The sequence below is a fragment of the Rhamphochromis sp. 'chilingali' genome, assembly GCF_963969265.1.
Source record: "Rhamphochromis sp. 'chilingali' genome assembly, chromosome: 22".
In the NCBI taxonomy this organism is placed as follows: Eukaryota; Metazoa; Chordata; class Actinopteri; order Cichliformes; family Cichlidae; genus Rhamphochromis; species Rhamphochromis sp. 'chilingali'.
In genome coordinates this window covers 26,693,207-26,719,939 of record NC_137950.1, presented here as the reverse complement: position 1 = coordinate 26,719,939, position 26,733 = coordinate 26,693,207, and the positions used below count along the sequence as shown (strand labels likewise).

General features: G+C 41.1%; 1 protein-coding gene across 2 annotated transcripts in view; it reads right to left on the bottom strand.

Annotated features, from left to right (window-relative positions):
- Nucleotides 1-26,733, bottom strand: part of LOC308390554 (rho GTPase-activating protein 44-like) — a 99,853-nt gene that overhangs the window by 10,258 nt on the left and 62,862 nt on the right. Inside the window, exons 5-19 of one of the 2 annotated variants that reach the window (XM_080872691.1) lie at nt 25,980-26,091; nt 25,302-25,378; nt 23,169-23,286; nt 21,961-22,029; nt 21,793-21,874; nt 20,288-20,415; nt 18,010-18,121; nt 15,554-15,635; nt 15,376-15,456; nt 10,471-10,584; nt 9,512-9,603; nt 9,216-9,396; nt 4,889-4,906; nt 2,565-2,756; nt 1,279-1,812 (exon numbers count right to left, since the gene is read on the bottom strand). In XM_080872691.1, coding sequence (XP_080728817.1) covers nt 1,279-1,812; nt 2,565-2,756; nt 4,889-4,906; nt 9,216-9,396; nt 9,512-9,603; nt 10,471-10,584; nt 15,376-15,456; nt 15,554-15,635; nt 18,010-18,121; nt 20,288-20,415; nt 21,793-21,874; nt 21,961-22,029; nt 23,169-23,286; nt 25,302-25,378; nt 25,980-26,091 — 1,992 coding nt within the window. The remainder of the gene's footprint in view (nt 1-1,278; nt 1,813-2,564; nt 2,757-4,888; nt 4,907-9,215; nt 9,397-9,511; nt 9,604-10,470; nt 10,585-15,375; nt 15,457-15,553; nt 15,636-18,009; nt 18,122-20,287; nt 20,416-21,792; nt 21,875-21,960; nt 22,030-23,168; nt 23,287-25,301; nt 25,379-25,979; nt 26,092-26,733) is intronic. The other variant, XM_080872692.1, reaches the window with a different exon arrangement.

Below are 26,733 nucleotides of genomic sequence, written 5' to 3'. Positions count from 1 at the left end.
GAAAATATATGAGAGCAGCCATAATTCCCGGTGACCACTGTTGCAGATGGACATGTAGCTTATACAGTTGAGCAAAAAAAGAAGGAAAGAAAATTCAAACATATCCTGACAGCTTAATACATTTTCCTTACTCCTACAGCCCAGTGTAGCCAGAATGCCAATGGGAAGAAGGTCTTAAGGTCAAAACATAACCAGTTTACTCTCTGATCGACTGACTCTCCTCAGCTACGCCTCAACACACTCTCACTCTTCAGCAAACGAGACATGGAAGGCGACTGAAGCAGCCAGCATTCAAAGGGAAGCTATTATGCTGATACGATATCTGGATTTTCATATTAAACATGGCTGAAGTTTCAAATTAATGAGGTCAGCATATGTAAAAGTAATATCTGTGATACTACTACTACTTACCTTCTGCCCTATTTCAGCCAGTTTTTCCTGCTCTTAGCTCTGAATGATGTCAGAGAGAGTGGACAGACCACCTGCTGTTCAAATCTGTTTATAAGCGGCAGAAGATAGCAATGTTTTCTGATATTTACTAAGATGTATTTGACTGTTCAACACCTCCAAACATCTCTTACAGGACTGTGACCTCATCTTTTTTTAAAGGACGCTTTATGAGACTGTGGTTGTCTTTGGTTTTGTCTGACATGTGGTAGTTAGCAGTGTGTACTTCCTCCCTCTTTTAATGGTTGCTGGTAATCAGCTTGTAGATGGGTAATGCAACCTTACATAAGGGGAAACTATTTATTCTCTATCAGTGCAAATATGTATAAAAAAAAGCAAAATAGGTCCCCTTTAAACTCATATGAACATGTTGCTGTAAACCAAAGCAGATGTTTTTTGGGGTTTCCTTAAATATCAAACAGTGCTGTTTTGCTCCTGCATACATCATTGCCTTCGCATTCAAAATCTCACTGACTCATTAACGCTGACTTTTATAATCATTGACTGAAAGCTTTGGATTTCCTTTGTTGCCTGGCAACAGGCTCCTGAATACCCTGCTCACATGGAAAGTTATGGATTGCATACATGGCAGCAAAATTAAAGATGGATGTGATAATGGAATCCTTAAAGCGCTTTGATTTCTATAAGTGACAGCTGCAAACCAAGCGAGTTAATAGGACACAGAGTAGGGTGGCACTGAAGGGAGTTTCTTTTTTTCTTTTTTTAAAAAAATCACCCCTCTCTTGTGCTTCCTTGTCCCTGCGGGGGCCTCTCCTTACTTGTGTGTGATTTGTGTTAGTGGGAGCGGGTTGAGCAGGGCTCTGTATTTACCTCGTCAGCTTGGCTCCTCTCTCCCGGCTACAGGCACAGGCTGCCCATGGAGGTGGAGCAGGGAGAGGGGTGCTGGGGGTTTTCGGGGAGCCAAGGAAGAGATCGTGACGAGTGAGAACGAGCGGGGGTTTGATGTAAAGGGAGGAGCCATTCGTTTCGGACGGGGGCCCATGCGGAGCAATAGACGGGGAGGCCGGTTTGGGCAGATGCAGGGAGTTAGGTTTGGGGTTGGAGTTGACGTCAAGCTGCTGAGGGGACGGGCACAGGGAGTGAGGGAGCGGGGGCGGGCTGTACCCAGTGCGGCGGGGTGGAGGGGACGGGCCAGGGGGCACAGATTCGGGGCTGGGGGCAACGGGACGCATACCCGGAGGTGTTCGGGTGCGGAAATGGTGGTGAGGGAGCGAGTAGGAAGAGCAAGAGGAGGAGGAAGAGGAGGAAGAAGAGGAAGAGGGGTAAGGGGGAGGCGGCCTCTCCTCCTCTGGGGAGGGGTAGGCGTAACAGGAGTCCGACCAATTGGAGGATGCATCGTCTGAACTGCAATGATAGAAATATCAGTGATTCAAGCGGATGAATTCATTAGTTCTAGGACGAGGGATGTGTGGATTTGAAACTTTACGTTTGGTCCATAACGAGGGAAAAATCAGGGGAAAAATCAGGTGAGGAGTAATCGTTGTTGGGACAGTGAAGTGAAGGCTCCAGGAGGGGAAGAGCACAAAGAAAACAAAATAATAAAACAGAAAATCAGCCACCTCATCCATTGCAGGCTCCTGCGACAATGGACCGTTATGCTGCTAATGATGCTCGGACTGATGGCAAAAGAAAAATAGAGATGTGATCCATGCACATGCAGCAATAAATAGTTTTCTACTGAACTGTGGATGAACCTTTCAACACATTTTGGTTAAACCCAGCCCTAAGTAGAAGTGAAATCTTCACATGATATGCAGTATCACCACTCAGGCAGAAAATTAACTCCACGCGTGACTCAGGAAATTCAGGGGGTGAGGAGATGTTGAAATGAAAAGAAGTTCTAAATGACATGCCTCATCAGGGTGGGTTCACACAGAGGTGAGGATGAACGACAGACAAGAAAACAAGGGGTGGAGGTGGGGTGGGTGGGGGTTGGAAGGGGCAGACAGCGCAGTTCGGGTGTCATTTGCAGGGCGCGGCAGCAGACGCGGTGACGAGCGAGCAGCGGCAGCAGGTGTGTGTGCGGGCGTGGAGCAGGAGTAAAGGAGGGGTGGGGAGGTGAAACAGGAGGACGGGTGGGGCCACAACTGCCTTACCTGGCTCGGTCGCTGCTAGTGGGAGGAGGGGTGGGGGAGGGGGAGGCTGAGAATTCCCCAGGCTGCTCGGGGATGAGCGCGTCAATGGGTGGGGTGGGGGGGTGCACACTCGGTGGCGTGGACAAGGATTTACGCGTAGACGACGATCCCCTGCGCGACACCCAAGTAGTGTCCATCACCCTGACACCCATGCTGCAGTGGGACAGAGATGCACAGCCAATCAAGTCAAAGGGCGTGTTTGTCTGTGTGTAGTTCAGGGGTCAGGTTTCCACACCCAAAACACATCATCCGGGGGGTAAAAGGGATCGGCTTTCCTGTCTCTCATTTATATCAGTGCATTTAAAAAAGGCCGACCCCAGACGAGCAGGTAGGGTCGCTCAGCTTCACTCACATGATTCCCAGCATGCAACAACACACATTCTCCTGCAACATGATGGAAAATAACTAATATATATTTTAAATAACTCAACAAACAAAAATTAGTTTGGATGAAACAGGATGTGCGTTTCCGTCCTTTTCATTTTAAGTGCAAATCAGCAGAATTAATTGATGGCTGCATGCAAGTGGAAACGTCCAGGACTAAGGAAATGAGGCCAGAGCAGGACTTCACGAAGCAGTGTGTGACATCACAGTTGCTACATCCATCTTTTCCACTGTCTCCTGATGAGAACGGTATGTTGTTTCAGGGCTTCAACTTATATATAATTCAGACGGCTGGTGCTAATCCAGTGAATTTTGCAGGGTTTTTAATGCATTTATCCCACTGTGGGCTTGATTCTGCTAACTGAAGAAAACAGTCATTGTCAAACTAATTAATTACACATGTACTTTCCTGTGTCATTAAAACAGAATTGATCGATCTCATATAGGTCTCTTGGCTGTCTAGAGTTTGAGGAAGATTGATGCCACACTTAAGGTTTGTCAATTCTTCTTAGGGTTTGAGGTAGTTTAACTTAATATGGCACAAAGTCTGTTGAAACAGCAGGCCCAAGGTAACTAAATCCACCCACCACTCCCTTCTTAGCTGCTCTTCTTCTGTATAAAACCAAATGTGGTTTTATGTATTTTATATCTAAGGTGACCCTTGCCTGGAAACAAATGCCTATAGAAAAAAAAAGAAAAAAATGTAATTGAATTCAAAAAATGAAAGAAATCTACACAAGCCAAGCCAATACAAACAAACAAAATAAATAAATAAAAATAAAAAGATGGATATGAAAAGATATGAAAGTGAAGCCAATGCATCAGACCTGCATTCTTTCAAATGGCCAGCAGGAGGCAACTCTTCTGGATCCAAACAGAAGTCAGATTCTATAAAAGTAAAACCTTTCCTCGCAAGTTTATGCTTTGAATCACTTTGTTTCTTAGCAAATACAGCATTATGTTGTAAATGTTGGCCCTATTTAAAGTAAACTAGAGGAAAACCTTGGTACATTACCTACTGTACTACGTGTGATGTCAAGGTGGCTACTTTAAAGTCAATAACTGTCTCAAGTTGGATACTTTGTCTATACACTTACCATAAGCACACAAGTATACTACTACTAGTGTAGTAGTAGTGTTGTCTTAAATCAAACACAAAAGTAAACTTTTCAGGGCGATGCTGCAGGTCATAAATCACTAAACCTCCTGAGTTTTCCTTTGTTTAAAAGAAGTATCCTCTAATGAGTCTAAAATGCGTTTTGGACAAATGAATATTAGAAAGAAAAATTCCATCACATGTAGACAGCTGACTCCGGCTGATGGAGCAGAGCTGTGCTGGAGGGCTGATCTAATTCGAAAAGCTTTTTATTTAATTACTGAAAGGCTGCACACTGTATAGATGGTTGACCACAAGCAGCAGACATCCCCCTACACAATCTGCACTTAGACAATAACACAGATAATGCAAGGTCAGTAAAAAGTATAGTGTTTTACCCCAGCTAAACTAACTGGCTTCCATTTCAAACAGATTACCACAAAAACCCCTCAATTAGTACGATAAGACAAAAACAGTAACTGTAACTATGCAGTCAGGTGAGATAAGCAACAAGAGACTATTGTATCCACAGGCTGAACGAGTCAGTTCAGTATCAGAAACTGCAAAGATGCCTCTTACTTATGTAAACAGAGAGAAACAGGCCTGTTTATTCATGTCCCCCCACTCTGCTGAGACACTGAACTACAGGAGTCCAAATATATAATTTCACACACACCCCTATGAAGCAATACACACTCAGACACATGACAAATGAGAGACAGCTCCTTTCAACGTGCAGCTGAGACGAACAGATGATGAACAGAGTGACATGAGGATGAGTGGAGGAAAAGGAGCTATACCGTACCTTTGTATCTTCCTAATGCTGCAGTGTTAAAACAGAGACAAGCACAGTGAGGACACGAGCAGAGACCACGAAAGACTCATACGCTTGGACTCGATAATAGCATTGTTATCAAAGAAGTGAAACAGGATAACGCTTTAAGAGAGGAGAACAGTGAAATATTGAGGCCATGTCGAAAACTAAGGAGGAATTTAGCTATAATCAGGTCAATGTTTCCCTGCTGGATACAGTAAAATCCCCCAAAACATGCGAGAGGTTTCCTGCAGCTGCAGTGAGTCTTTAGTAAGTGTGGTTTCTCTGCAGTGGTAGAAACACAAAGTAAAAATGACTGGCACTTTGTCTTGACATTCCTTTTTGTTGGTCTCTGATTGAGCAATAACAAGCATTTCTACTGATATTACCAAGCGTGTACACACAGCCTGGGAAGAAACAGGTTTTATGAAGGATCTTTCAGTGAGTTTTGCACAGACTTTCACTCCCAGTCACAACCAGCAGTGATTTAGTGTAGTTCACGATAAAGGACGTGTTTCAACAGGCAGCATTTCTGAACTCTCAACATCTGTTTTCTATAGAAATCCAGCCTATAGTCAGACCCTTTGGCAAGTCTTTGAATATCAATTCTTTCATCAAAATCAAGAAGTGAACAAGATTTATATTACCAACATTAAATATAAGGGTGGCAGAGAAAACCTTACCAAAGATGGTTTTGTAACCCATAGCAATGATTTGCTATAGGTTACAGAGATTCTAATGAGGCATCAGTCTTTCTTATCGGTTTACACGAAATACAGATGTTATTTTGAGATTTTTGTAACAGTTTTCCTAAAAATGAACAACTTTCCCAAAAGATCCCAACAAGTCATCAAACATCAGTAGGGGTTAAAGTGGGATTTGGCAGGTGGAGGAGTCCTAAGATCTGCTGTAATAGGGCAGCAGGAGACTTAAAAAGGCATAAAATCTCTATGGATTTAACCAGCTTCGTCATACATTATATATAAGCAGATGTTAGAAGAGCCATCATGGCTGCTCTCCAACCCCTGGCCAGTATGAAGCCAGTATAAAGGTGGAATGTGGAAATGTTGCTAAAGAGCATCACCAGCTTAAAGGACTTCAAGTAGTTCTTCTGGGAGCAAATCCTGCAACTTGGCAGATAGCATGAAGTACCTCTATTTAGACCTCAGGAGAGTGAATGAGTCCTAAAACCTGGAATGAGTTAGCATTTTGCACTTCAAGTTCCCTGAACTCGCAGGCAGTGGGTTCTAAAAATGTTCATTTTTTTTTAATGCTTTAATACATTCTGTAGTAGTTTTTGTAGCTCTGAACATGTTTTTGTTCTATTGCAAAAGATTACGTAGTAAATACCTGACTCATGAAATTTGAAGCTTTTACTTCAGGAGATAAACGGCTAAACAAGCAAAATTAACATTCAGGATAATTGCGGTGCACATAGAAGCTTAGTGGTGGTGATTTAGCATTAGCGTTGCACTTCTTGTGATTGATTCAGTGATTGAGTGCTATCAATCAGGTTGTGTTGTGTAACAAAACATAAGTATCATAAGTCTAACTAGTCTAATGGAAGCCCCACCCACCTGCTGTTCAGACCTTCTGTTTGTGTGGCTCAGCCAATCAGAAGAAAATGGTTGGAGCTCAAACTGTGAGTTTCAGACAGAGGATGAAGAGAAGGGCTGTAGCAAGGCTGAGGTAAGACATACTAGGATTGTTTTGAATTGTGAATCATGCAAAGCTACTCCAGGAGAATCCAAAAATAAGATTACAGGGCTGGAAATGGCCGTAATAAGTGCCCTTTAAACTTACACTTTTAACATTAAGTGAATATAATGATTGTTGCTTTTTAATCCAAGCTGGGATCTAATCTGTGCTATCAGTGTCAAAGAAGAAGAAGAATGTTGGGCTATTTGTCTAATCATCACCTGCTCTCCCAGAGTTGCAGAGAAGTGCCGCAAGTTTAGTATCTAAATATTAATTAACTTATTAGACTGACATAAATTAAGTAAGAAATTAAAGAGGACTCATGTAAAAGCAGACTTTCTTTTGGTGGAGCAACAGCCTTTGGTTCTAAGGACTGTTTCTACTGAAAGTTGAGCTCTATTGATCCGACCCACACAGTCCAGGTTTAATTAGTCGGGCTACTTGTGGCCCCTGGGCTGCAGAGCTCAGGCTCCCCTCAGGCCCTGATAAGACCATGGGTGTATTAAAGCATTAGAGAAAGACACTCAGATTCAGACAGTGAAAGAGAAAGAAAGCGATTGACTGGTTTTCAGCTAATCCCTCTTCACAGTTTGAGGATTGTCGGATTGCTCATTTCACAGACTAAATGTCAGCTCACCCTCAGTCTTTTTCTTTCTCACTTCCAGATGTCTCAGTGAGCTGCAGAGAAAAGTTATGAGGGCAGGTCCTGTAGATAAAGAGTGAAACTGTATCGTTTTCTGTCCACCTCAGAGTGAAACTGAGCTTCTCACTGAGGTCACTTCTCACGGCAAACTTGTGTAATCGTTGGGGAATTTTCCTTCTCTTACTTCACACGTCCAACCCTGTCAGGAAGCAGTCGTGTGGAAAGTTTATGAGCCTCAATGTGGCCTTGTGTAGAAAAAATGTCTCTAGCTGTCAGTCAGCTGGATGACAGTGTACGCAGAGAAGACTGCTAATTAATTCAGAGACAGGTTTAAACAGGTGGAATCAGTGGAAGTTTTAGACGAGAAAGTTTTATTTAGGGAGTCAGTCTGTGCACATATAAACCGTTTATATTTGCATATTAAATTCATGCTGCAACAGACACCCACCAGCCACTTTATCAGGCACACCTGTTTAACTGCTCATTAATGCAAATTATCTCATCAGCCAATCATATGGCAGTAACTCAATCTATGCAGACATGGTCAAGATAATCTGCTGAAGTTCAAACCAAGTATCAAGAAGAAAGAACAAAATTGTGACTGGCTGACAGAGAAGCTGGTCAGAGTATTTCAGAAACTGATGATCTTCTGGGATTTTTCCACACAACCATCTCTGGGATTTACAGAAAAAGACCAAAGACAAAAAATATCCAGTGAGCGGCAGTTCTCTGGGCAAAAATGCCTCGTTGATGCAAGAGGTCAGAGGAAATCGGCTAAGTTAGCCTGAGCTTATAGAGAGGCAACCATGAGAGACACAGAAGAACATCTCTGAACTCACAAAAGGTCAAAGCAGACTGACTCTAGCAGCAGACCACACCAAGAACAGGAAACTGAGGCTACAATTTACATCAGCTCATCAAAATTGGCCAATAGAAGAGCAGAAAGATGTGGTCTGGTCTGAAAAGTCTTGATTTCTGTTGCAACTTTGCAGTAAACAGCACAAAAGTACGGCTCCATCCTGCAGGTCAGGCTGCTGGTGGTGTAATAGCGTGGGGATATTTTATTGGCACACTTTAATTCCCTTAGGACCAATGGAGTGTCATTTAAACGCCACATCATACCTGAGTATTGTTAATGATCATGTCCATCCCTTAATAATAGATGTCAGGTCACAAAGCTCAAATAATCTCAAACTGGTTTCTTGAACATGACAGTGAGTTGATTGTACTTAAACGGCCTCCACAGTCACCAGATCTCAATCCAGTAGAGGACCTTTGGTGTGCGGTGGAACGGGAGATTCACATATTGGATCAGCAGGAACTGTGTGACTCTATCACGTCAGTATGGACCAAAATCTGAGGAATGGTTCCAGCACTTGGCTAAATCTATGCCTTTAAAAATGAAGACAGTGTTGCAAGAAAAAACAGGGTCCAACCAAGTAGTAGCAAGGTGTACTTAATAATGTGGCTGGTGAGTGTATATTCTGTACTAACCTACACTTTCATAACTTGCCCAAGCCAATCTTTCCAGATCTGCAGTGACTAAAAGTACACTGTAACCCTTCTCTCGCTTGTTTCTAAGATTATGTGCATTCTTACTTTAAAAACAGTATTGGGATTAGGCCTAATGTACTGATACTTGATTTTAAGGCCGATATCAATATTTGGCGATTTAAAAATCTAATATATTTGTTATGTGCAGTTATCTATGAATCTATGACAGTACAGCTTAAAAGTAATCTTGTTCTGTGAATTATTTGTTTACGTTCTGCTTGGATCTGCTGATTGTTGTGTTTCAAACATATATGCTGCCAGTGGGAAGTTGCAGAGAGCTTTCTGAAACAAATCATACAAGATCAACTCTCATAATTTTCAGCCGTCATAAATGCCAGTACCAATATCCGCAAATAGCTAATATCTGCCAACATATCGGTCGGGCTCTGAAATGCATCGCTAAGAGACACAGAAGAGTCATACCCGTCCTTCTTATAAAACTCCAGCATCATGTTGTCTGTGGCGACGCTGAGCGGCCGCCGGCTCTGGTCGTTCTGCTTGCGATCCATCTGATCCATATCTGGAGACGGCATCGAGCTGTAGTTGGCGTTGTGGTTGGTGTGGACGGGGCTGCCGTAGTTTCCTGTGACATTGAACTCGATCTCTAACGAAGACAGAAGAAAACAGGAACAACTCAGTATTTTATTTTCTAAAATGCCATTTTAAGACTTCAAGAACAAACAAAGCAGGGCTGTTTCCTCTTCTTTTTCCCTCCTCACCTCCTGGGAAGAACCAGTCGGCGTGCTGGATGATGGGCTCGATGATGCCGACGATCTGTAGGGAAACTGTCGTCATCATCTCCGTGATGTTCCTGGAGCAAACGGAGAAGACACACTTTTTTTTAATTGGGGGGGGGAGAAGTGTCTGTCTGTCTGTAAGAATTTCACACAGAGGGTGATTAGCACATTTTCATGATATTACCAAAGCATTAAAATGAGAAAATTAAAATCATTTCAGAACTGTGGGCTATTAAAGTACTAATTAAAAGTTAAGGGGGATGACGAGTTTGTAAGATTTACACAGAGATATAAAAGGAGACGTCCTTCACCCTTCACCCTATTCAAAACTGCCAAGTCATCATCTTTCTCCTAAATATATACGGTATAATAACAGCAGTCTCCTATGGATGAAGTTGTGTGTCTGCAGGCCTTTTTGTTAGTAGCAGCCCATGTTTTTTGATTAAGGAAAAAGAGGAAGAGAAACTGAGCTGCAATGAGAGAATCCCTTTGAGTCCCTCCATTCGTTGTCTGCCACCTTTAATCATCAAGTTACTGCATGAAAAAGTGATTTTAAGGGCCGAGCAGGAGGCAGTGCATGATAAAACCTGCAGCAATTACAATAAAACTAAAATGACTTCACTCGCTTGCCTCTAATTAAATCTGGCCCTTGCTTTTGTTTGTTTAACTTCATAATTAAATTGTAACTGCAAGTCATGGTATAGAAGGTATCTCAGCACATGCATAATTCATGATGTGAAAATATTAGGATGAGATAGCAGGATGAAATAAGTGCACAATAATAATCAAATCAAACACACGGCACAACTCTTCCTCTCATCATGAGCTGATTTGTTTCCATGGTTCACTGGTACCAAGATCCAGCATTTTGTGTTCAGTTATGATCACACAGAAGAGGATAAGGTAACAAGCCACATGTATATGCATCTGCTATAACTTACCCATCATTCTGAGTCCACAGCAGGTTGGGTCCGAGGACAATAGCAATGTTTCCAGGCGTCATCTTGTTCACATCCTGGTAGTCAGTCAGTTTGGACAGGAATTTGATTAAATACCTGTTAATTAAGGTGCAGAAAACAGATTATTCAATAAAAACAGAATTTAAATGTACATTCAACCTCTCTATCTAAACATTTAGACCATGAAACTGTTACTACTATAAATATTCTGATAGCTGTCATAGGGCGAGAGGCGAGGTAAACCCTGGACAGGTTGCCAGTCTGTTGCAGGGCTAACACACAGAGACAGACAACCATTCACGCTGGCATTCATACATATGGGCAATTTGGATTAATCAATTAACCAATCCCCACAAGCTGCATGTCTTTGGACGGTGGGAGGAAGCCAGAGTACCCGGAGGCAACCCACGCAAACACAGGGAGAACAAACTCCACAGAGAAAGACCCCAGCCTGATGGCGGAATTGAACTCAGGACCTTCTTGCTGTGCGGCAACAGTGCTAACCACCGTGCCGCACGCATTTGGAAAAAATGTAAAACAAAAATTAAACATTACTAAAGCAAAATTATTATTTAATCGTTTAATTTAAAATAAAAACACCATTTATAAATCAACATTTTAAAATGAATTATTAATCCATTAATAAATACTTCAAAAATGAATTTCACAAAAAAGTATTAAACTCTCAATAAAAACCTCATTTCAAATTCCAAATTTAAAAACTGATTTTCACAATCTTTTTCCAAAATCTCAAGCAATCCAAATTAGCCACGAGGTGTGACTTAAGGAGCTCACTGATTGGCTGGCTGTGTCGATTTTTCTACACTGCTGTTTTGTGCTCATAGCCTTGCAGCGCTAAGAAGTGTGTGTGCTTGTATAAAGGCCATTCAGCCTCAGTATTTACACTCTACCCAACACGGATATATGATGAACGAAGGGTGTGCGCCTGTGGACTCACCCTGACCACCTGTTTCAGGTAACGTGCTAACACGGCTAACGCTAGCGTCACCGCATGTTAGTGAAGAGTTAGGGGCGTGGCTGTTTTGACTGATTGGTGCTACTTGGTTGTAGTGATGGGATTTCCGACTCTTTTTAGAGAACCGATTCTTTCGGCTCGACTCACTAAAAAGAGCCGGCCCTTCAGGTTGTTTTGCTGCTTTAATTAATTTATATATGTTTATATATAAATATATATGGTGGCCCCTAGAGACAAAGCACGTACAAACTCCAAAACACATTTCTAGCGTTAACTGAACTTCCAAAACAGAGCTACCTAGAGCACTTAAATTACACAATTGAAAGCATACGTGTATTGTTTGTGTATTTATGCACAAGCATTCATATATACTCAAATAAAAAAATAAAAAAATGTTCATTTACCTGTTACTACCAAACACCAAATCCGGTAGTTGGTACTTCCTGGCTTGTGTAGCCACTAGGTAACAAAAGCTCAACACTGCCCCTAGCATCCTGGAGCACTTCTGTTGTGTTTGTACATGTTTTGGAGTTTGTACGTGCTTTGTCTGTAGGGGCCACCGTAAATATTTATTCACTCCACATAAAATGTAAAATGTAATAAATAAATCATATAATACAAAAACCAATTATTTACATTTCAACTTTTAACTATTTAAATTTTCAGCTTTTTCCTTTTAAACAAATTTAAACACTAAACACTGCAAACCACAACACAATTAAATATAAATATGAAAAAATATAAAAACAAAAAGAAGATGCACATTCTCTTTCATATGGGCCTGCATCAATAAACTTTCTGAATCCTTTATCATCTGTAACTGAAAATAGTTGTGGATGATTACTATACCTTTTTAATATGACGTTGTTGTCCCTGGCTCCCTCCCGCTCTGTTCCTGTGCTACTGAGTGTAACTATTGCCCCTCCCCCCTCTTCCCAGCGCAAAGCACAAGGCTCGCGTGCGGAGTGAAGCGGAAAAAAAGTGCGAGAGAGAGGGCGAGAGAAAGAAAGGAAAAAAAACAAAACACGACTCCCAATAAGGAGCCGGCTCGCGTCGTTCACTTCAAAGAGTGGGCTTTAAGAGCCGTTTCATTTGCGACTGACACATCACTACCTGGTTGTGATACAGGCAGCTGGAGCCAACTGAGATGTGCTAACCCCACCTCTCCTTCAACTTTGTAAGCTGGACCTCGTTTTGATGCCTTTTGGAGCACCTTAAAGAGTTTCTGTGCGGGTTTCAGTTTTGGTGTATTAGCATTATATTAGCCTATATACATGTTTCTGCGCATTTATGGATACAGCTGTATCCTGCATGCTGGCATTTGCTGATAAGTTAGCAGTCCACGCTCTCTTCCAAAATATGATCACTTCTGGCTCAAAAAAACATAATGATGGCTACATCCATCCCAATATGTTCCGGTCAGTTTCAAACAGCAGATACTGTAGTGTTACAGCTGCAGTCTGAATGATAACTGCGTGCCTGCTGAATGCACGAACCACACTGAGTCAAAGCTTATTATTGCAGCCAACCATTTCTGTGTCTGATGTTTTCAGAAATGGATGGGCTGGTGGATGTCTGTAGCTGAGCTGAATGACTCATCCAGAGCTGAACATCAGGCCGCTCATCACGGCAAACAGCAATCATCTGGACAGGCCTGACAGGTCTCTTCAGAGGAGCACCGTCTAAAAATACGACGCATTTGTGCGATTCGATGATGATGCTGACAAGTGCCGCTGCACCTCGCTCTCCTCATTTCTGTACCATCACTTCCTCTCTTCCCTTTCTCTGTCAGGCCTTTCCACTTTCTTCTTTTGATCAGGAGACAAGCCTTTCAGCATTCTGCATTTAATCCAGCAGCCAACACCTGGGATGCAACGCCTCTTTCTCCACACTGTTTCATAAAGGTCAGAGTTTCTCTTTTCTGGCAGGTGGTGATAAGTAGCGCACAATGAATCAGCCTCCTGAAAGCTGGAAATCATTTTTCAGCTTTCAGGAAGCAAACAGATACCAAGAAGTGACTGAAAATGAAAGAAGAAAAATCCTCGAGAATCAATAGAGGTAAAGCGATATAGCTACGAGTTATTATCTCCCGACTCCACAGCTACCCTCTGATCTACAGAATGGTATTATCTGTATTGTTTTTGGTTCACGCTCAAGTTTCTGAGGAACATTATTCCAGTGTCAAAATAAATAAATATTGTTGCCAATAGTGAAGTGATAGAAGGAGGCCTAATCACAGATTGTTGGTTTAATAGTCTGGCTGCCACCATCTCGGCTTTCATTAATCTGAACCTGACCTTATTTGAACCAGTACTAAAGCTGGCTAGTTCAGGTAGACAGTGATATTAAAATAGATGCTAATCACGGCTAAAAAACAGGTGTGAAACAAAAACCTTTGCATCTCCTCTGAACAGTTGACTCCTGTCAGTGTTATTTAGAAGAGAAATAAGCATATTTCACAGCCTGCTACAAAAATATATTTGGTTTTGCCTCTTTTGCCACAAGCGTACTGAGGATGTATGTCATATATCTCTAGTTTAGAAACTACAGTGCCCCCACTTCACACACTCGCGCTACGTTCCCATATCACGTTTTTTCGATTTCTCTGTAATCTAACAATAAAGTTTGTTAAATCTTATCACTGTGTCCACTTGAGTCTGCTTGTGGGTTCACTCCCATTTACTGGCCACTGTGACAGTAAACTAGGTCTGGTCAAAGAAGAGTATAGTCTAGTGTACTCTAGTTTAGTCTAAACAAAATGCTCCCAACCTGTTATCCTCAATAGTGCATAACTTAAAGCCTTAAAACAGCAGTAAAAGAAATGTGTTACTGGCGGCAAAGACACTTATTTCTGCTCTAAATTTGGGCATTTTGAGGGGATTGATCTTAGACTGTACCAAAAAGATGGGCTTAGCCTCTGTGATACATTGTGGAAGTGTTTGGTCACCATGATGGTGATTTGGAGCCAGATGTGACCATATTTAGACAATAAGTTGCACTTCTAAATTATCAATAACTAGCTTTTTTATGCAAACTGCAATCATATTCATAAAATCTACATAAATATGTGCAACACATAAACACACATACCTGCTAATTAGCCTAAATCACATAAATATACTGGAATTTCAGTAACTATATGTGAGTCACAAATGTCTTGGATGGTCTATTCTTCACAACAAGTCAAACAGTTTGTTGGATAATAAAAAAAGGCATAAACCAACTGTAAAAGTCCAGTTCATTGACTAATTAGCAGCCATGAGGCTAAGGAGAAAACAACTGGCAACAACTCCTCACCAATTAAAACCACTGAGCTGCCCTCATACAGTTTTTATAACTGAGGGAAACTGTGCCCTGAGACCACAGCTGATTGTAAACATATTCCTGCTTTAAAGTTGGGCATTTTAACATGAGAGTCTGTGGGGACTGACTGCCTTTTGGCATTTGCCTCAAGTGGCCATTAGAGGAACTGCAGTTGTTGGTGCTGGCTTATTTTGCAAAGCAATTTTGATTTAGGTTTTTCTAAAGATTTCTCTTTGAACTTATTTTACACACTACAGATGCAACAGAAACACTCAGGGACAGTCAGCAAAGATACAGGTGACAGACTGGGGGACTCAATGATATGAACATTTTGGCCCAGCTATTTCTGACCATCAGGTCACTTTGTCATGTCTTTGGTGGTTTCCTTCAGTTAAATGAACTCCTCTTTATAGGCAGAGCCAGCCAGTCTTATATGCAGTTATATAAGGAGGTAAGGCGGAAAATAGACCTGATTCCTTCGATATGCAGTTAAAAAAAACCAAAATGAGACTGACTGGGATGTTTCAGCTGGTTAACCAGATTATTTGGCCAATATATGAAAAAAGAGAGAACCAGGAGGGGAGTGAAACATGGAAATGCTGACTCACTTAAAGTTGGTGTTGTTGGCTGAAGGGAGTTTCTCACAGGCATTGAACAGAGCCTGCAGGCGCTTGTCTTGATCTTGAATGCTGCAGGACAACATGAAAGATTGGTTGTAAAACAACAGTAGGTCGAAGAAATGTCTTTAACACGAAGATGGCAACATTGGTCTGAGATGATACACACTTTGAGGCTTGGATCCAGTCATTGTAGAGTTCAAAGGTCATTAATGGTTCAGGGAGCTCGCGCAGGTAGGACTTCAAAGCACCTGGAGAGAGCACAGCAAGAACCATGGTAAATACATGTCTGCACCCGTGTATTTCAGCACATAGAAGCAACCGTAGAAGGAAAGAAAGAAAGGGAGAAAGATGGAAACAAAACAAGAAAATAGAGAAGCAAAGAGAAAAAGCGGGAAAGAAAGTAAAAGGAAGCAAGTAAGGAAAGAAGATCGCAAACAGGCAAGGAAGGAAATGAAGAAAGTAAAGACGTTTATCAAGAAATAAACAAACCACCAAACAAAGAAATAGAAACAAAGATGATAAACGTTTTGAAGCAACCATCTGCTCCATGATTAGTGCTTCAGCGTGGACTCTGTCTGATCCAGCCGAGCCCAGATCTGATCGTATGTACTGCATGAGAGTGAGTGTAATTTCCTGCAGCTCACTGCACAATGGCATTAGATTTCAGATTAAATCACTTTATATAGGAGCACATCTTATGTGATGTGTATATATTCAAATTCCAGGCTGAAAGGCCTTCCTTGCCAGCAGTCTCCATTACTCTGGTCCCCATGACAAAAAGCCAGAGGGATTTTCCATAATTACAAACACAAGTATGTTTATTCAGAACAGAAAATCAAAATCAAATGATTGTTTTCATGACTAGAAAAAGTTTATGTGCCTGTGAAAAGTCTGTCTGTGCACGGTTTGTCCCATCAAGTGCTCAGAAATGAGTCCCACTGGTCTACGCAGCTATCCTGTAAAACTACACAAATCCACATCGAGCTTCCGTCTGACCAGAACTGAGTTTTCCTTTGCTGATGAGGAAGGACACAGCTGACCGGGTTTCACTGCGACGTGTCGTCTTCTCTCTTTGGCCTGCCGCTTCCATTCCCCAGAGGGATGGACGACAAACAGCTGTGTATACATATGCATATACATATAGGTGGTGCACTGATGGTGCAAAATAAATACCTGCAGTTACACTGAACCAGGGCTTCCACCTCCTCCTCCACAGTGGGACGAATTAAATTTGCTGGTGGAGCTGACCCAGTTTAATATGGGACCATTAAAGGGGAATAGAGCGCAGAATAGGACATTTTCTCCACATGCTCCGGTGAGCTGTGAGTTAAATTGAGATTTAATGCTGCATTATTCTGCACTGGTTGAAAATGACTCTTTTTTTCTGACTTTCATACTCGGCTGAGAAATTAAAATCTTCACTGTGCATCAGAGAGGTTTTCAGTTTGTTTGTAAAAGCAAAGATTTAATAGTTTGGTCATGAAACAATTAAGACACATTTTTCCAACAGTAGTACGACAGCTAGGCGAACAAACACAGGACTTAAATGATCTGGCTTATATACAAAAAATAAAAAACTGCGTTTTTGCTACAATATTCTGTTGCAAAAAAACAACCCAAAAACACAAGGACATCCGTAAAGTACGGCGGTTTCCTCAGCAAAGAAAACCAAAGAAGCCACTGAACATAAAACAAATGTTTTTGAAAACACACTGACAAATAATTTACTACAAATGCTGCAGATGATTATAACTGAGAGCCTCGTCATTTTAGAAATAAAAGAAAGATTACTAGCGAGACACCTCTCTGTGCTGAAAGGATGCTTACCATTAAGTTTTATTTTTCGATAGAAAAACAGCCGGTGTGATAATTTTAAGAAAAATGCACTTGTTTTTAAGATAAAAATATTTTCCACAGCTTGTAAAAAGCTTTTCATTTGGAGATGTATGGTTTTCATCTGACAACAGCAATATGCTGCTGCAGTAAAAAAAAAAAGGATCAATAACAGCATCATAAAAGCTTGAAAGCTTTTCTTTCTTTTGTAGTTTGTCACAGTGCAGCTTTAAAAGCGAATACGTGACAGAAACAAAAAGACGTTTTTTGTTGCATCCTCTCCAGAAGATGAAGAATCTGTCTGACACTAATCCCAGTTATATTTGGAATTTATCACTGGGCATTTCTTGGATAGTTTATTGAAAGTGGAAGAAAAACACTTTGCTTTGTCTGCAGACACGCGAGCAGTGACCACAGAAGCAAGGTGAATCCTAATCGAGCCTCAAGTTCCTGTGTCACACCAGCAAAATAACCTTTAAGAGGAAATTTACTGCAAACAGCAGCAGGAGAAACAAAGACAGGCAGCAGAAGGGATTAAAAATGTTTCTTTGATGCGAGCAGCCTGATTATGATTATATTCATTCATTGACAACAGGAGGGTAGCTCAGCATAAGGAAAATAACAGAAATGTACAGAAACTAGACTCGAACAAGCCAACGGGGGCCAACTCATAAATCTACCCCTGTGAGGCAAATTTCAATGGATTATCAGTTGTCATGGGAACACATGATGTACAACCAGGAGGCAGGGAGGAGGTCTAGGTATGTGGCAGTGTTGTTGATAGCTCACCTGCGATGGCGTGTGGGTCTGCGGAGTATTCTTGCACGTCTAAAACCCCGCAGTCCAGAGACGCCTTCAGCTTTTTGAGTTTGGAGGCCGAGGGAGCGATTCTGAACAAACCCTGAGACACAGAAACGAAGCCAAGGTCACTTAACTCCAACAGCAGGAGAATTACACAGGCTGAATTTATTTTGTGTTACAAATGCCTGATTCTCTTAGTAGCAGAAGAGTGTAAAATGCTACATTAAAAGTCCAGCTTTCAGAATTAAAGGTGTCATTTCCCATTTCATCCATCCATCTATGCTCTACTTCTTATCTGAGTCACAGGGCAGCACTCTGAGCAGTAAAGGCTTCTTCCATTTGATACTGACACCCTCCTAAAACACCCTGGTGTGGGGTGGTTGACCCATAGTTTTGAGTTTTGGGCTTCTAAGTTCTGTTCTGTAGTCACTTCATGTTGTTTCTTAGTTGTCGTGTTTTTCTGTTTTGTTCCAGTTATCTATGTTAGTCCTCCGTTCAGTTTACTCTGCCTCCCTGCTGTTCCTCGTGTATTGTTAAGTATTCGTCTGTTCCTCTGTTTAGTTATTTCCTGTTTTATTTTGGTAGCCTTTGTCTTGTGCATTGGTATTTTGTTGTGCTTTTCCTGTCTAGTTTACCTGATTTGTTGCAGCTGGGCTCCCTGGTATTTCCCATCTCCCTAATTACCTGGTGTGTTTTTAATGTTACCCTCTCTGATGGTTGTGTCTCCTTGCCTTGTGTTCACTGAGTTTTTGCGTGGTTTGAATTTCCTGCTCTGCATGTAATTTGGCTTTCCCTGTATTGTAAAACACCAGGATTAAGGATGCATTTTGAATTCATTTCTGGATTTGTGAGTGCATTTGGGTCCAAATCCTGGCTGCTACACAACCAAACCTTGTGCTGGGGCTGCTGCGAGGTCTTCTGAAGCTTAGACATGTTTGAAAGACCTTGTCGAGAAGGTGTCCAGGAGGCATATTAGGAAGTTACCTGAATCATCTCAGCTGGTTCCTTTCAATGCTCCTGACCCTAATCTCTAAGGCAGGTTTGAAATGTATGTGTACACACAGGCTTTACCCCTAACACCTGATATGTAATTAATGGGTTACCTGTAGAATTTTTGAGTCACGTTTTCACTTTGTTTCTAGTAGTTTTAATGAAAAGTTAAACTTTTCAACCAAATCACGTCATGTCATAGTCAGGAAGTGACGTGGTTGCTTGTGCAGTTTGCCATCAAAACGAAGGAGAAATTGATCGTAGTGATATGTGATCACCTCGCTGTACAGGAACAAATATCGTAACCTGCAGCTAGCATGGCTCAGTTAGTTTGTCTTGTGAGTGAGTGATTGTCTGTATCACTTTATTCTCACTTTACTCTTTTCTTTCACCCTCACCATCCAGCAGGTCACAGCACATATTTAACCCTCCATGAGCCTGGTACTGCTGGAGGTCTCTTCCAGTTAAAAGTGGGTTCTTCCTTCCCACTTTTGCCAAGTGCTGCTCATTAGGGGATAATTTGATCCTTGGGATTCTCTCTGTAATACTCTATTTACCTTACTATAACAAACACCTTGAGGCAGCTATTGTTGTTAGTTAAATAGCCCTAATCATCTGGCATGTGTGAGTACTGCCCAAGTGAGAGCCCAGACATCCTTAGCACCCTTACAAAGCCAGCCTCTGCAGTTTCTCTTGTTTTTTTGAGTCACCCACCCACAGTTTATGGTCATAGATGAGAACAGGAATGGATATTGACCGGTAAATCCACAGTTTTGCTTTCATGCTCAGCTCGTTGTTCACAACAGCAGATGGATACAATTTCTGCTGCACCAATCCATCTGTCAGTCTCCTGCTCCACTCTCCCTCACAAGACACTGAGATCCACTTGGTGCAGCAGCACTCGGAGTGGGTGCTACATCCTTTTCCAGCTGAGAGAACCATATACTTGGACTTGGCGGCGTTAAACCTTGTTCCAGCTGCTTCATGTTGGGTTTCATAAAGCCAACAGCAACACAAATTCTGCAAAAAGCCGATCCTGTAACCACTGAATCAGTTGCTTTTCAGACATATGACATTACTCAATTATACCTATGGATGTATTAATGTGTGAGCATTAGTTTAATGTTCCAGCTGATTATTCGTTTCAGGCTTGGCCCCCGATTAGATTTCCCTCTGGTAATTAAGACTGACTTCATCTCTGCGGTGACCTCTGCAACATTTCACACCCATAAATGTGTTTCTTGTGTGTCGTGTGAAAAGCGACCGGTTTGTTTACCTCCTCCTGCATGCCACACTCCAGCAGCATGGTCACACAGGCCTCAATGGGAAAGGCAATATCTCTCCCGCTGAGCGCTAAGTGCTCCTCTAATGGCTTCCCGTAACACGGTTTCTCCACCCAGGTCTCTGTGAAAACACACACACACACACACTTAGAGTTATTCACAATCAAATGCCCAGATCATTCTGCAGCAGCTCTGCTTTTATGATCTTATGACTGCAGCGATTCAGAGTTTATCAAATAATTTTTTTCCAGACTGCAAAGCGATGCCAAAACAAATGCAAGGTTTTCACTATATGCAATAGTTTCCAACCATACCATTACAGAGTTATACTGTGAATGCCGTAGTTAACAGAGACAACAGTTATTTGACATATTTTACTGGTAAAATGACAAACTGCGCTAACAAAAACACATTCATGGATAACATGACTCAATCACTCGGTCATCCACTCTATCAATATATAAAGATTTAATATGATGTTGCAGAAAACAACACAGAGTTTCACACACAATTACTGTAATCACATTACATTTTCCTGTTATGTAGTAATCAAGTGCATTACAGTACTAATTTAAGTTATTAAACTACACCTGATAGTCACAATTATGTTGTTGCTTGAGTTTTACAAGTTCTTTTCCCTCCATTGAGTCGTTTAAAACCAGACTTATTTTACCTTTGATTCTCTCTGATTTGCTCATTTCGTCTCCTGTGACTTTTCAGCCACGACTGTATATGTTTAGCACCTACTAACACGTAGTTGACTTATTTCTTATCTGTTCTGTGTTTTGTGGAGCAAATTTAACAACAGAAACTACTCTGCTCAAAATAAGTTAGGGAACACTTCATCATCGCATTACAACACAAAGCCAGTTACACTTCAGGGACACCAATCTGTCCACTTAGGAAGTATAAACCACTGTGGACCCATTTCCGCTGCTTTGGTGCAAATCAAAGTGACAGCAGGAAAATTTTCCCTCTTTATCCCTCCTGGCTGATTTTTGTCTAGTTTTTGCTTTTTGTTAGTTTCTTGTCTCTATGTCTAGGGCTTTTATTGTGAAAGGAAACACATGCATATCATCAAATCAGGTTTCTGCTCCAGATTGGACATTTTGGTTTCTATTAAAGCAAAACACTGTAAAGTGTATCATCAGAAATGTAACAATTAACAATTAAATGTAACAATTTAAAAAAATTTAAATTCTTCATGTTTAGTGGTATATGTGAAGTGAATGGGGCGACACTACAACTTCCATCAGGCATGAAATAACTTCAGTTAATGTTATAAAGAAATTCTCAGCAGCGTCAAACCAGAAAACACAATGTAGGTAAATGGGTGATAAAAGCACTTGAAAGGATAAAGCACCACTTTCATTTGTACAGCCCGACACATTGTGTTTACCCATTGTCGCTGTAATATGGACTACAGCAGAGGCAAATGTAAGCAGTTAGAGAGAAAGAATAACAAAATAAGACTGCAGCATGTTGGTCTGAGACTCACCCTGATGAGCTTTGATCTGAGGCAGAACACTCTGAAGCAGCTCTAATGACTTCCTGTGGTACTCTGCCTGGACTTCTATCAGCTAGACAGAGACAGACAGAAAAAGGCAATCTGTAGAGTGTGTTTCTTTTTCTTTTTTGTCTGTTTTAGAGACGTGAGTGCACTTACTGTCTGGAAGTAGCTTGCATAGTCAATTTCTTTGGCCACAAAACTGTACATGTCTGCTGATAACTGATCCTGAAAACACATTTTGAAACATAGAACGCATGAAAAACAAAAAGAGACACAAGGCATGTAACAGTCTGAAAAATGTGTTTTTGTAGTTCAAACTTTTGTCTATTTAGAGCAGGTGTATTATTATTATTATCATTTGATATACTGTCACATTAAAGAGTCCTTAGAAAGCATGGCAACTCAATTAATGTAGCTGAGAAAGAGCCATTATTAATGCCATTAGATACACTGATACAAATCAAAATATATGCTTCAAAAAGTGTTTAAAATAATTATTAATATAATCAAAGTACTCTCATATTTTTGGGAATACCTAAACCCAGAACTTCACACTAATTTATGGCTACTTGAAGCCAGCTAATAGCTAAAAGTGCTCATATCTGTATGTATAGAAGTTAGGTTAAAAAAAATCTCTCCTCTTTCTTCTATTTGCTCAAAGTTTGAAAAATTTTGTTCTATATTCTTCTGCTGAAAGTGGAAAGTTTGTCTGTTCTCACCTCATATCAGATTCAGTTACACACATTTGTGCAGCGTTAGAATACCAATCAGGTAAAGCGCCAAACTGTGCTGAGCCAAAAAAGCCCAAAAACTCTATTTTGGTTTTGTAATTTCATAAATGACAAATTTCACAAAACTTTTGCCTTTCTTGTCTACGAGAGATAACATATCATGGCTGACTAGGATGCCTATAATGACGCGAGTCATTGCTTATTGTAGTAATTACACATGATTTCCTTGTTTCCTGTATATTGTGCACATAATAGGTCAAACGGTCCGTTAAAAGGATGTATATGCACATGCAGGATGTGGAAGCTTGAACACTCTTGGAAGCAAGAATGGGCTATTTCAGGACATTTATAAATATCCTTGTAGGTTCACTTTACAAAAACATCAACAAAAGAAAGATGACAACAATCTACTTGATACATATAACAACAGCCTAGATAGATAGATAGATAGATAGATAGATAGATAGATAGATAGATAGATAGATAGATAGATAGATAGATAGATAGATAGATAGATAGATAGATAGATAGATAGATAGATAGATAGATAGATAGATAGATAGATAGATAGATAGATAGACTATGACTGGCGCTATGTTAGTTAGTTTATTGGGATAAAAAGTGATCACTGACTCGACAGATCTCCATGCGGTTGGCTGCCTCCTCCATCTCTTCCCTGAGGTGGTCGGCCTTGGCTCCTGTTGGCTGCAGGTTGCTGGACAGTCCAGAAGATTTGGTAGACTGAGTGTACCTGTGAGCAGAAGGTAGGTTTCAGTAAGAAGTGAATTTGAGTCACAAAAGTATTCAGGATTTTTTTAGGGCAGCATGTTAAACTGTTAGAAGGCATTTTTCTTTGCCTTTAGCAGATCTAGACTTTTGTTCCCGAGTGAGAAAAGCGTTGACAGCGAGACCTGACAGCTACTTTAACAAAGTGACTCACATAAACAAATCAAACTGTTGAAGGCAATGGATTAAGTCTGTGGCTGACAAAATACTAACACTTGTCTTTCTATATACCCTCATTTATTCAGCTTAAGCTGTTTTGTCTTTTAAGTATTGCTCTCAGACTCTCCTCTTCCCCCTCCATCCATCTGTCTGTCAGTGTAGATAATGTGTAGAACTGCCAGAGGAGCTCAGCACACGGCAGCATAATGGGAAAAATTGCTTTAGATTTGGGTCACTAAAGAACTGGCTGGCTGGACCGCAGTGAGGAAAACAACATTTCTGCATGTCACTGCTCAAAATGGCAGTGAATCAGCTGAAAGAAACTGTGGCAATTGCACGTTTCAAACAGGATCAGGCACTACTGACTTTATTCTGCATCAGCTAGACACCATTAAAAGTTAAATTTACCTGAAAGTTAACTGAAGTTAAGAAATAGCTGCATAAAAACCCTCAAAGTTACAAAGCCAGTGCAGCTGTGAGACATCAGACCGATCCTCTGCAGAGTAAAACGGATTATGTGGTGAGTTATTAATGCATGTGTATATATTAAAGCTGGATGCAATCGATTGGTTTAAGAGGCCACATTTGCGAAGCCTCGAACAGCTGCCACCTTAGCTTTTTGAAACCAAACATCACGCGCAAGAAACCGCGGGACAGTCCATGCTCATATCGTGGACATACCTTGCTTTACTGCCTTTCTGGACACTAATGGGGACCATAATTTAAAAACTGAAAATGATGTTGTTCTTATTAAGACAGTAGTGTCAAAATGCATCAAGAGCCCAGAAGATCATCGAAGTACATGGAGGACATTTACAACACACGCCGCCTCAGCAAAGCCATCAGTATCTGTGTGAACCCCACACGTGCATCACACATCTGAACCCCTCCTCGCGAACACCCAGAGACATACGAGCGCTTAATGAGCCCATCATGTTTGGACTATCTCACTGCAGCCGATAAAGCTCACAATCACAGCCTCATCTTCAACAATTTACACTAATGAGCTATATTGGCAGATATTTTATATTTTTTTAAAATTTTAATTAGTTTACCAAGTTTCTAAGGAGAAGTTGCTTTTGTATCTCATTGGACTGTAAATAAAGGAATTATTTAAATCCATAAACTAATCAGGAAAACAATTCCTGAGTCACAGATCAAGGGAGTCTATGGTTGCTTTCCCGTAGACTTCTATACAACAAATGTCTTTTTGTGACCAGGGGAGTCGCCCCCTGCTGACTATTAGAAAGACTGCAGGAAGCTACATCCGTTCTCTAATTTTATAATCTGATATAAAGCACTCCTATGTCAACACAGCCATAAAATCAGGCTTAGAAAGCCTCTATCCAATTTTGTCCTCTAGCATTTAGTTCTAGTCAAAAATAATAAACAGCACCCTCAAAATAAAAGTCCGCTTCTACAGCAGCTCAGGAAGTAAAGGTTTCATTTCAGTGTTTGAGCCTATTGCTCTAAACACCTTCACACTGATACACAATCTGTTTAGCAGGAAGTGTGAGGAGGAATCAGCCAGTGGTCTGTGGTATTTGAAGCACGAGTGTAACAGCTACAGACATCAGTATGAAGGTCCACACTGAGTGTGTTCGTTACAGAAAAAAAGGACAGTCTGGTTTAAAGTGAGGTTTTCACACACGGGCAGCAGTCTGCGGTGTGAGACAGACGGCGGCGTCACGGTGTGCAACAAAATCCCAGTGACATTCAGTGGGAAGCTGCACAGCCAGTCCATTCACAGCTGATGGAGTTTCTCCGATAACAGCCAAGCCTCTCTCTCACACACACTCACACACAGAGAAACACACTCACCGTGTGCGTGCAGAATCCATGTCCAGGACCAGCTTCGCTAAATGTTTCCTTTGTTTCTGGATATTTGGGATTTCCACCTGAGAGGACAGAGCAGAGATTTTCCTTCAGTCTGCTGTGTTAGTGTGAAAGAGGACAACAAACAGCCTCAGTATTGTGAGGCTTTGCACCTGTAGCAGCAGAATCAGTCTGGGCAGCACTTTCTCATTCTCATGGAGATTAGCTTACTGGCTAATTTGCAGAGCAATAAGTAGAGTTCATCAGAGAAGTCCCGTGTTTGGGGACTGGAGGCAGGAAGCTCCAATCTTCTTGCTATCAGTTTCTAACTTTTTATCACTTCAAAGTATTTTATTCATAGATACAGGGCACCTTAATGAGCAAAACTACACAACAGTCCTGTCATGCTGAAACAGCTCATACCTCGTGTGAATTAGTTGTCGCCCCCTTTCCTTCTTTTCTATTTTTCTATTAAAAAAATAATGAAAAATAAACCATTTTTATAATGTTTTTCTGCCCTGTTGAATTTCAGATGCTCTATAATCATATCACAATTATATTTCCACTTTTTCTTACCAGGACGCATTTTGGACTCCTTTTCTAATCAGATGCTTGCTGTTACTGCTGTTAATGTGACTGGAGCTCATTTATTAAACAGTTAGTCGCACGGCATTGTTTCTGTACCTCTGCGAGCTCGTACAAGGGTTCGGTCACGTCCCTCTCGATGGTGAGCTCGAACAAGATGAGCTCCTGAGCGAGCTTTTCCTGCGTGTCGCCGCAGAGCTTCAGCATCTTTCTGCAACAGGAAATATCACAGCGGATTCACCGAGTGCAACATACGCAGGTCAGTCAGTGTTACAGCTCGCTTCCTGGTTTGTAATATTGAGGTTTCTCTTGAATCACTGTGAAAAACTCATTTCTTTATAGTTTGCTTCTATAATATCTGTAGTTGGACACTGGCTGCTTTTTCACTCATGCTCAGTACAGTTCTTGTACCTAACCATTTTCAAATTGTTGTTTTAAGTCACTTAAAGTGACTCATGACTCAATCAAGCAATAAAAATGCAACTCAGACATTAAACCAGTGTTGTATCTGCACATAATAAACAATTATTAACTAGCAAAGAACCTTGTTTGTTGCAAAAGCACATAATTTCTTCCCATTTCTTTAGTTGAAGCCGTCTGACAGGCATAAAATACTATTTTTGCACCAACGAGGTGACTTCTAAAGAATGTCATTATATATCATTACAGATATTATTATTATACTCGGGATGTGAAAAGCAAATCAGTTCTGGGTCATAAAAATGTTCCTCTCTGCATCAGCCTTTCCAAAGAAAATGTTTCCAATCTCATCGATGAGCAACAATAATGTAAATTACTGTGTGTGTGTGTGTGTGTGTGTGTGTGTGTGTGTGTGTGTGTGTGTGTGTGTGTG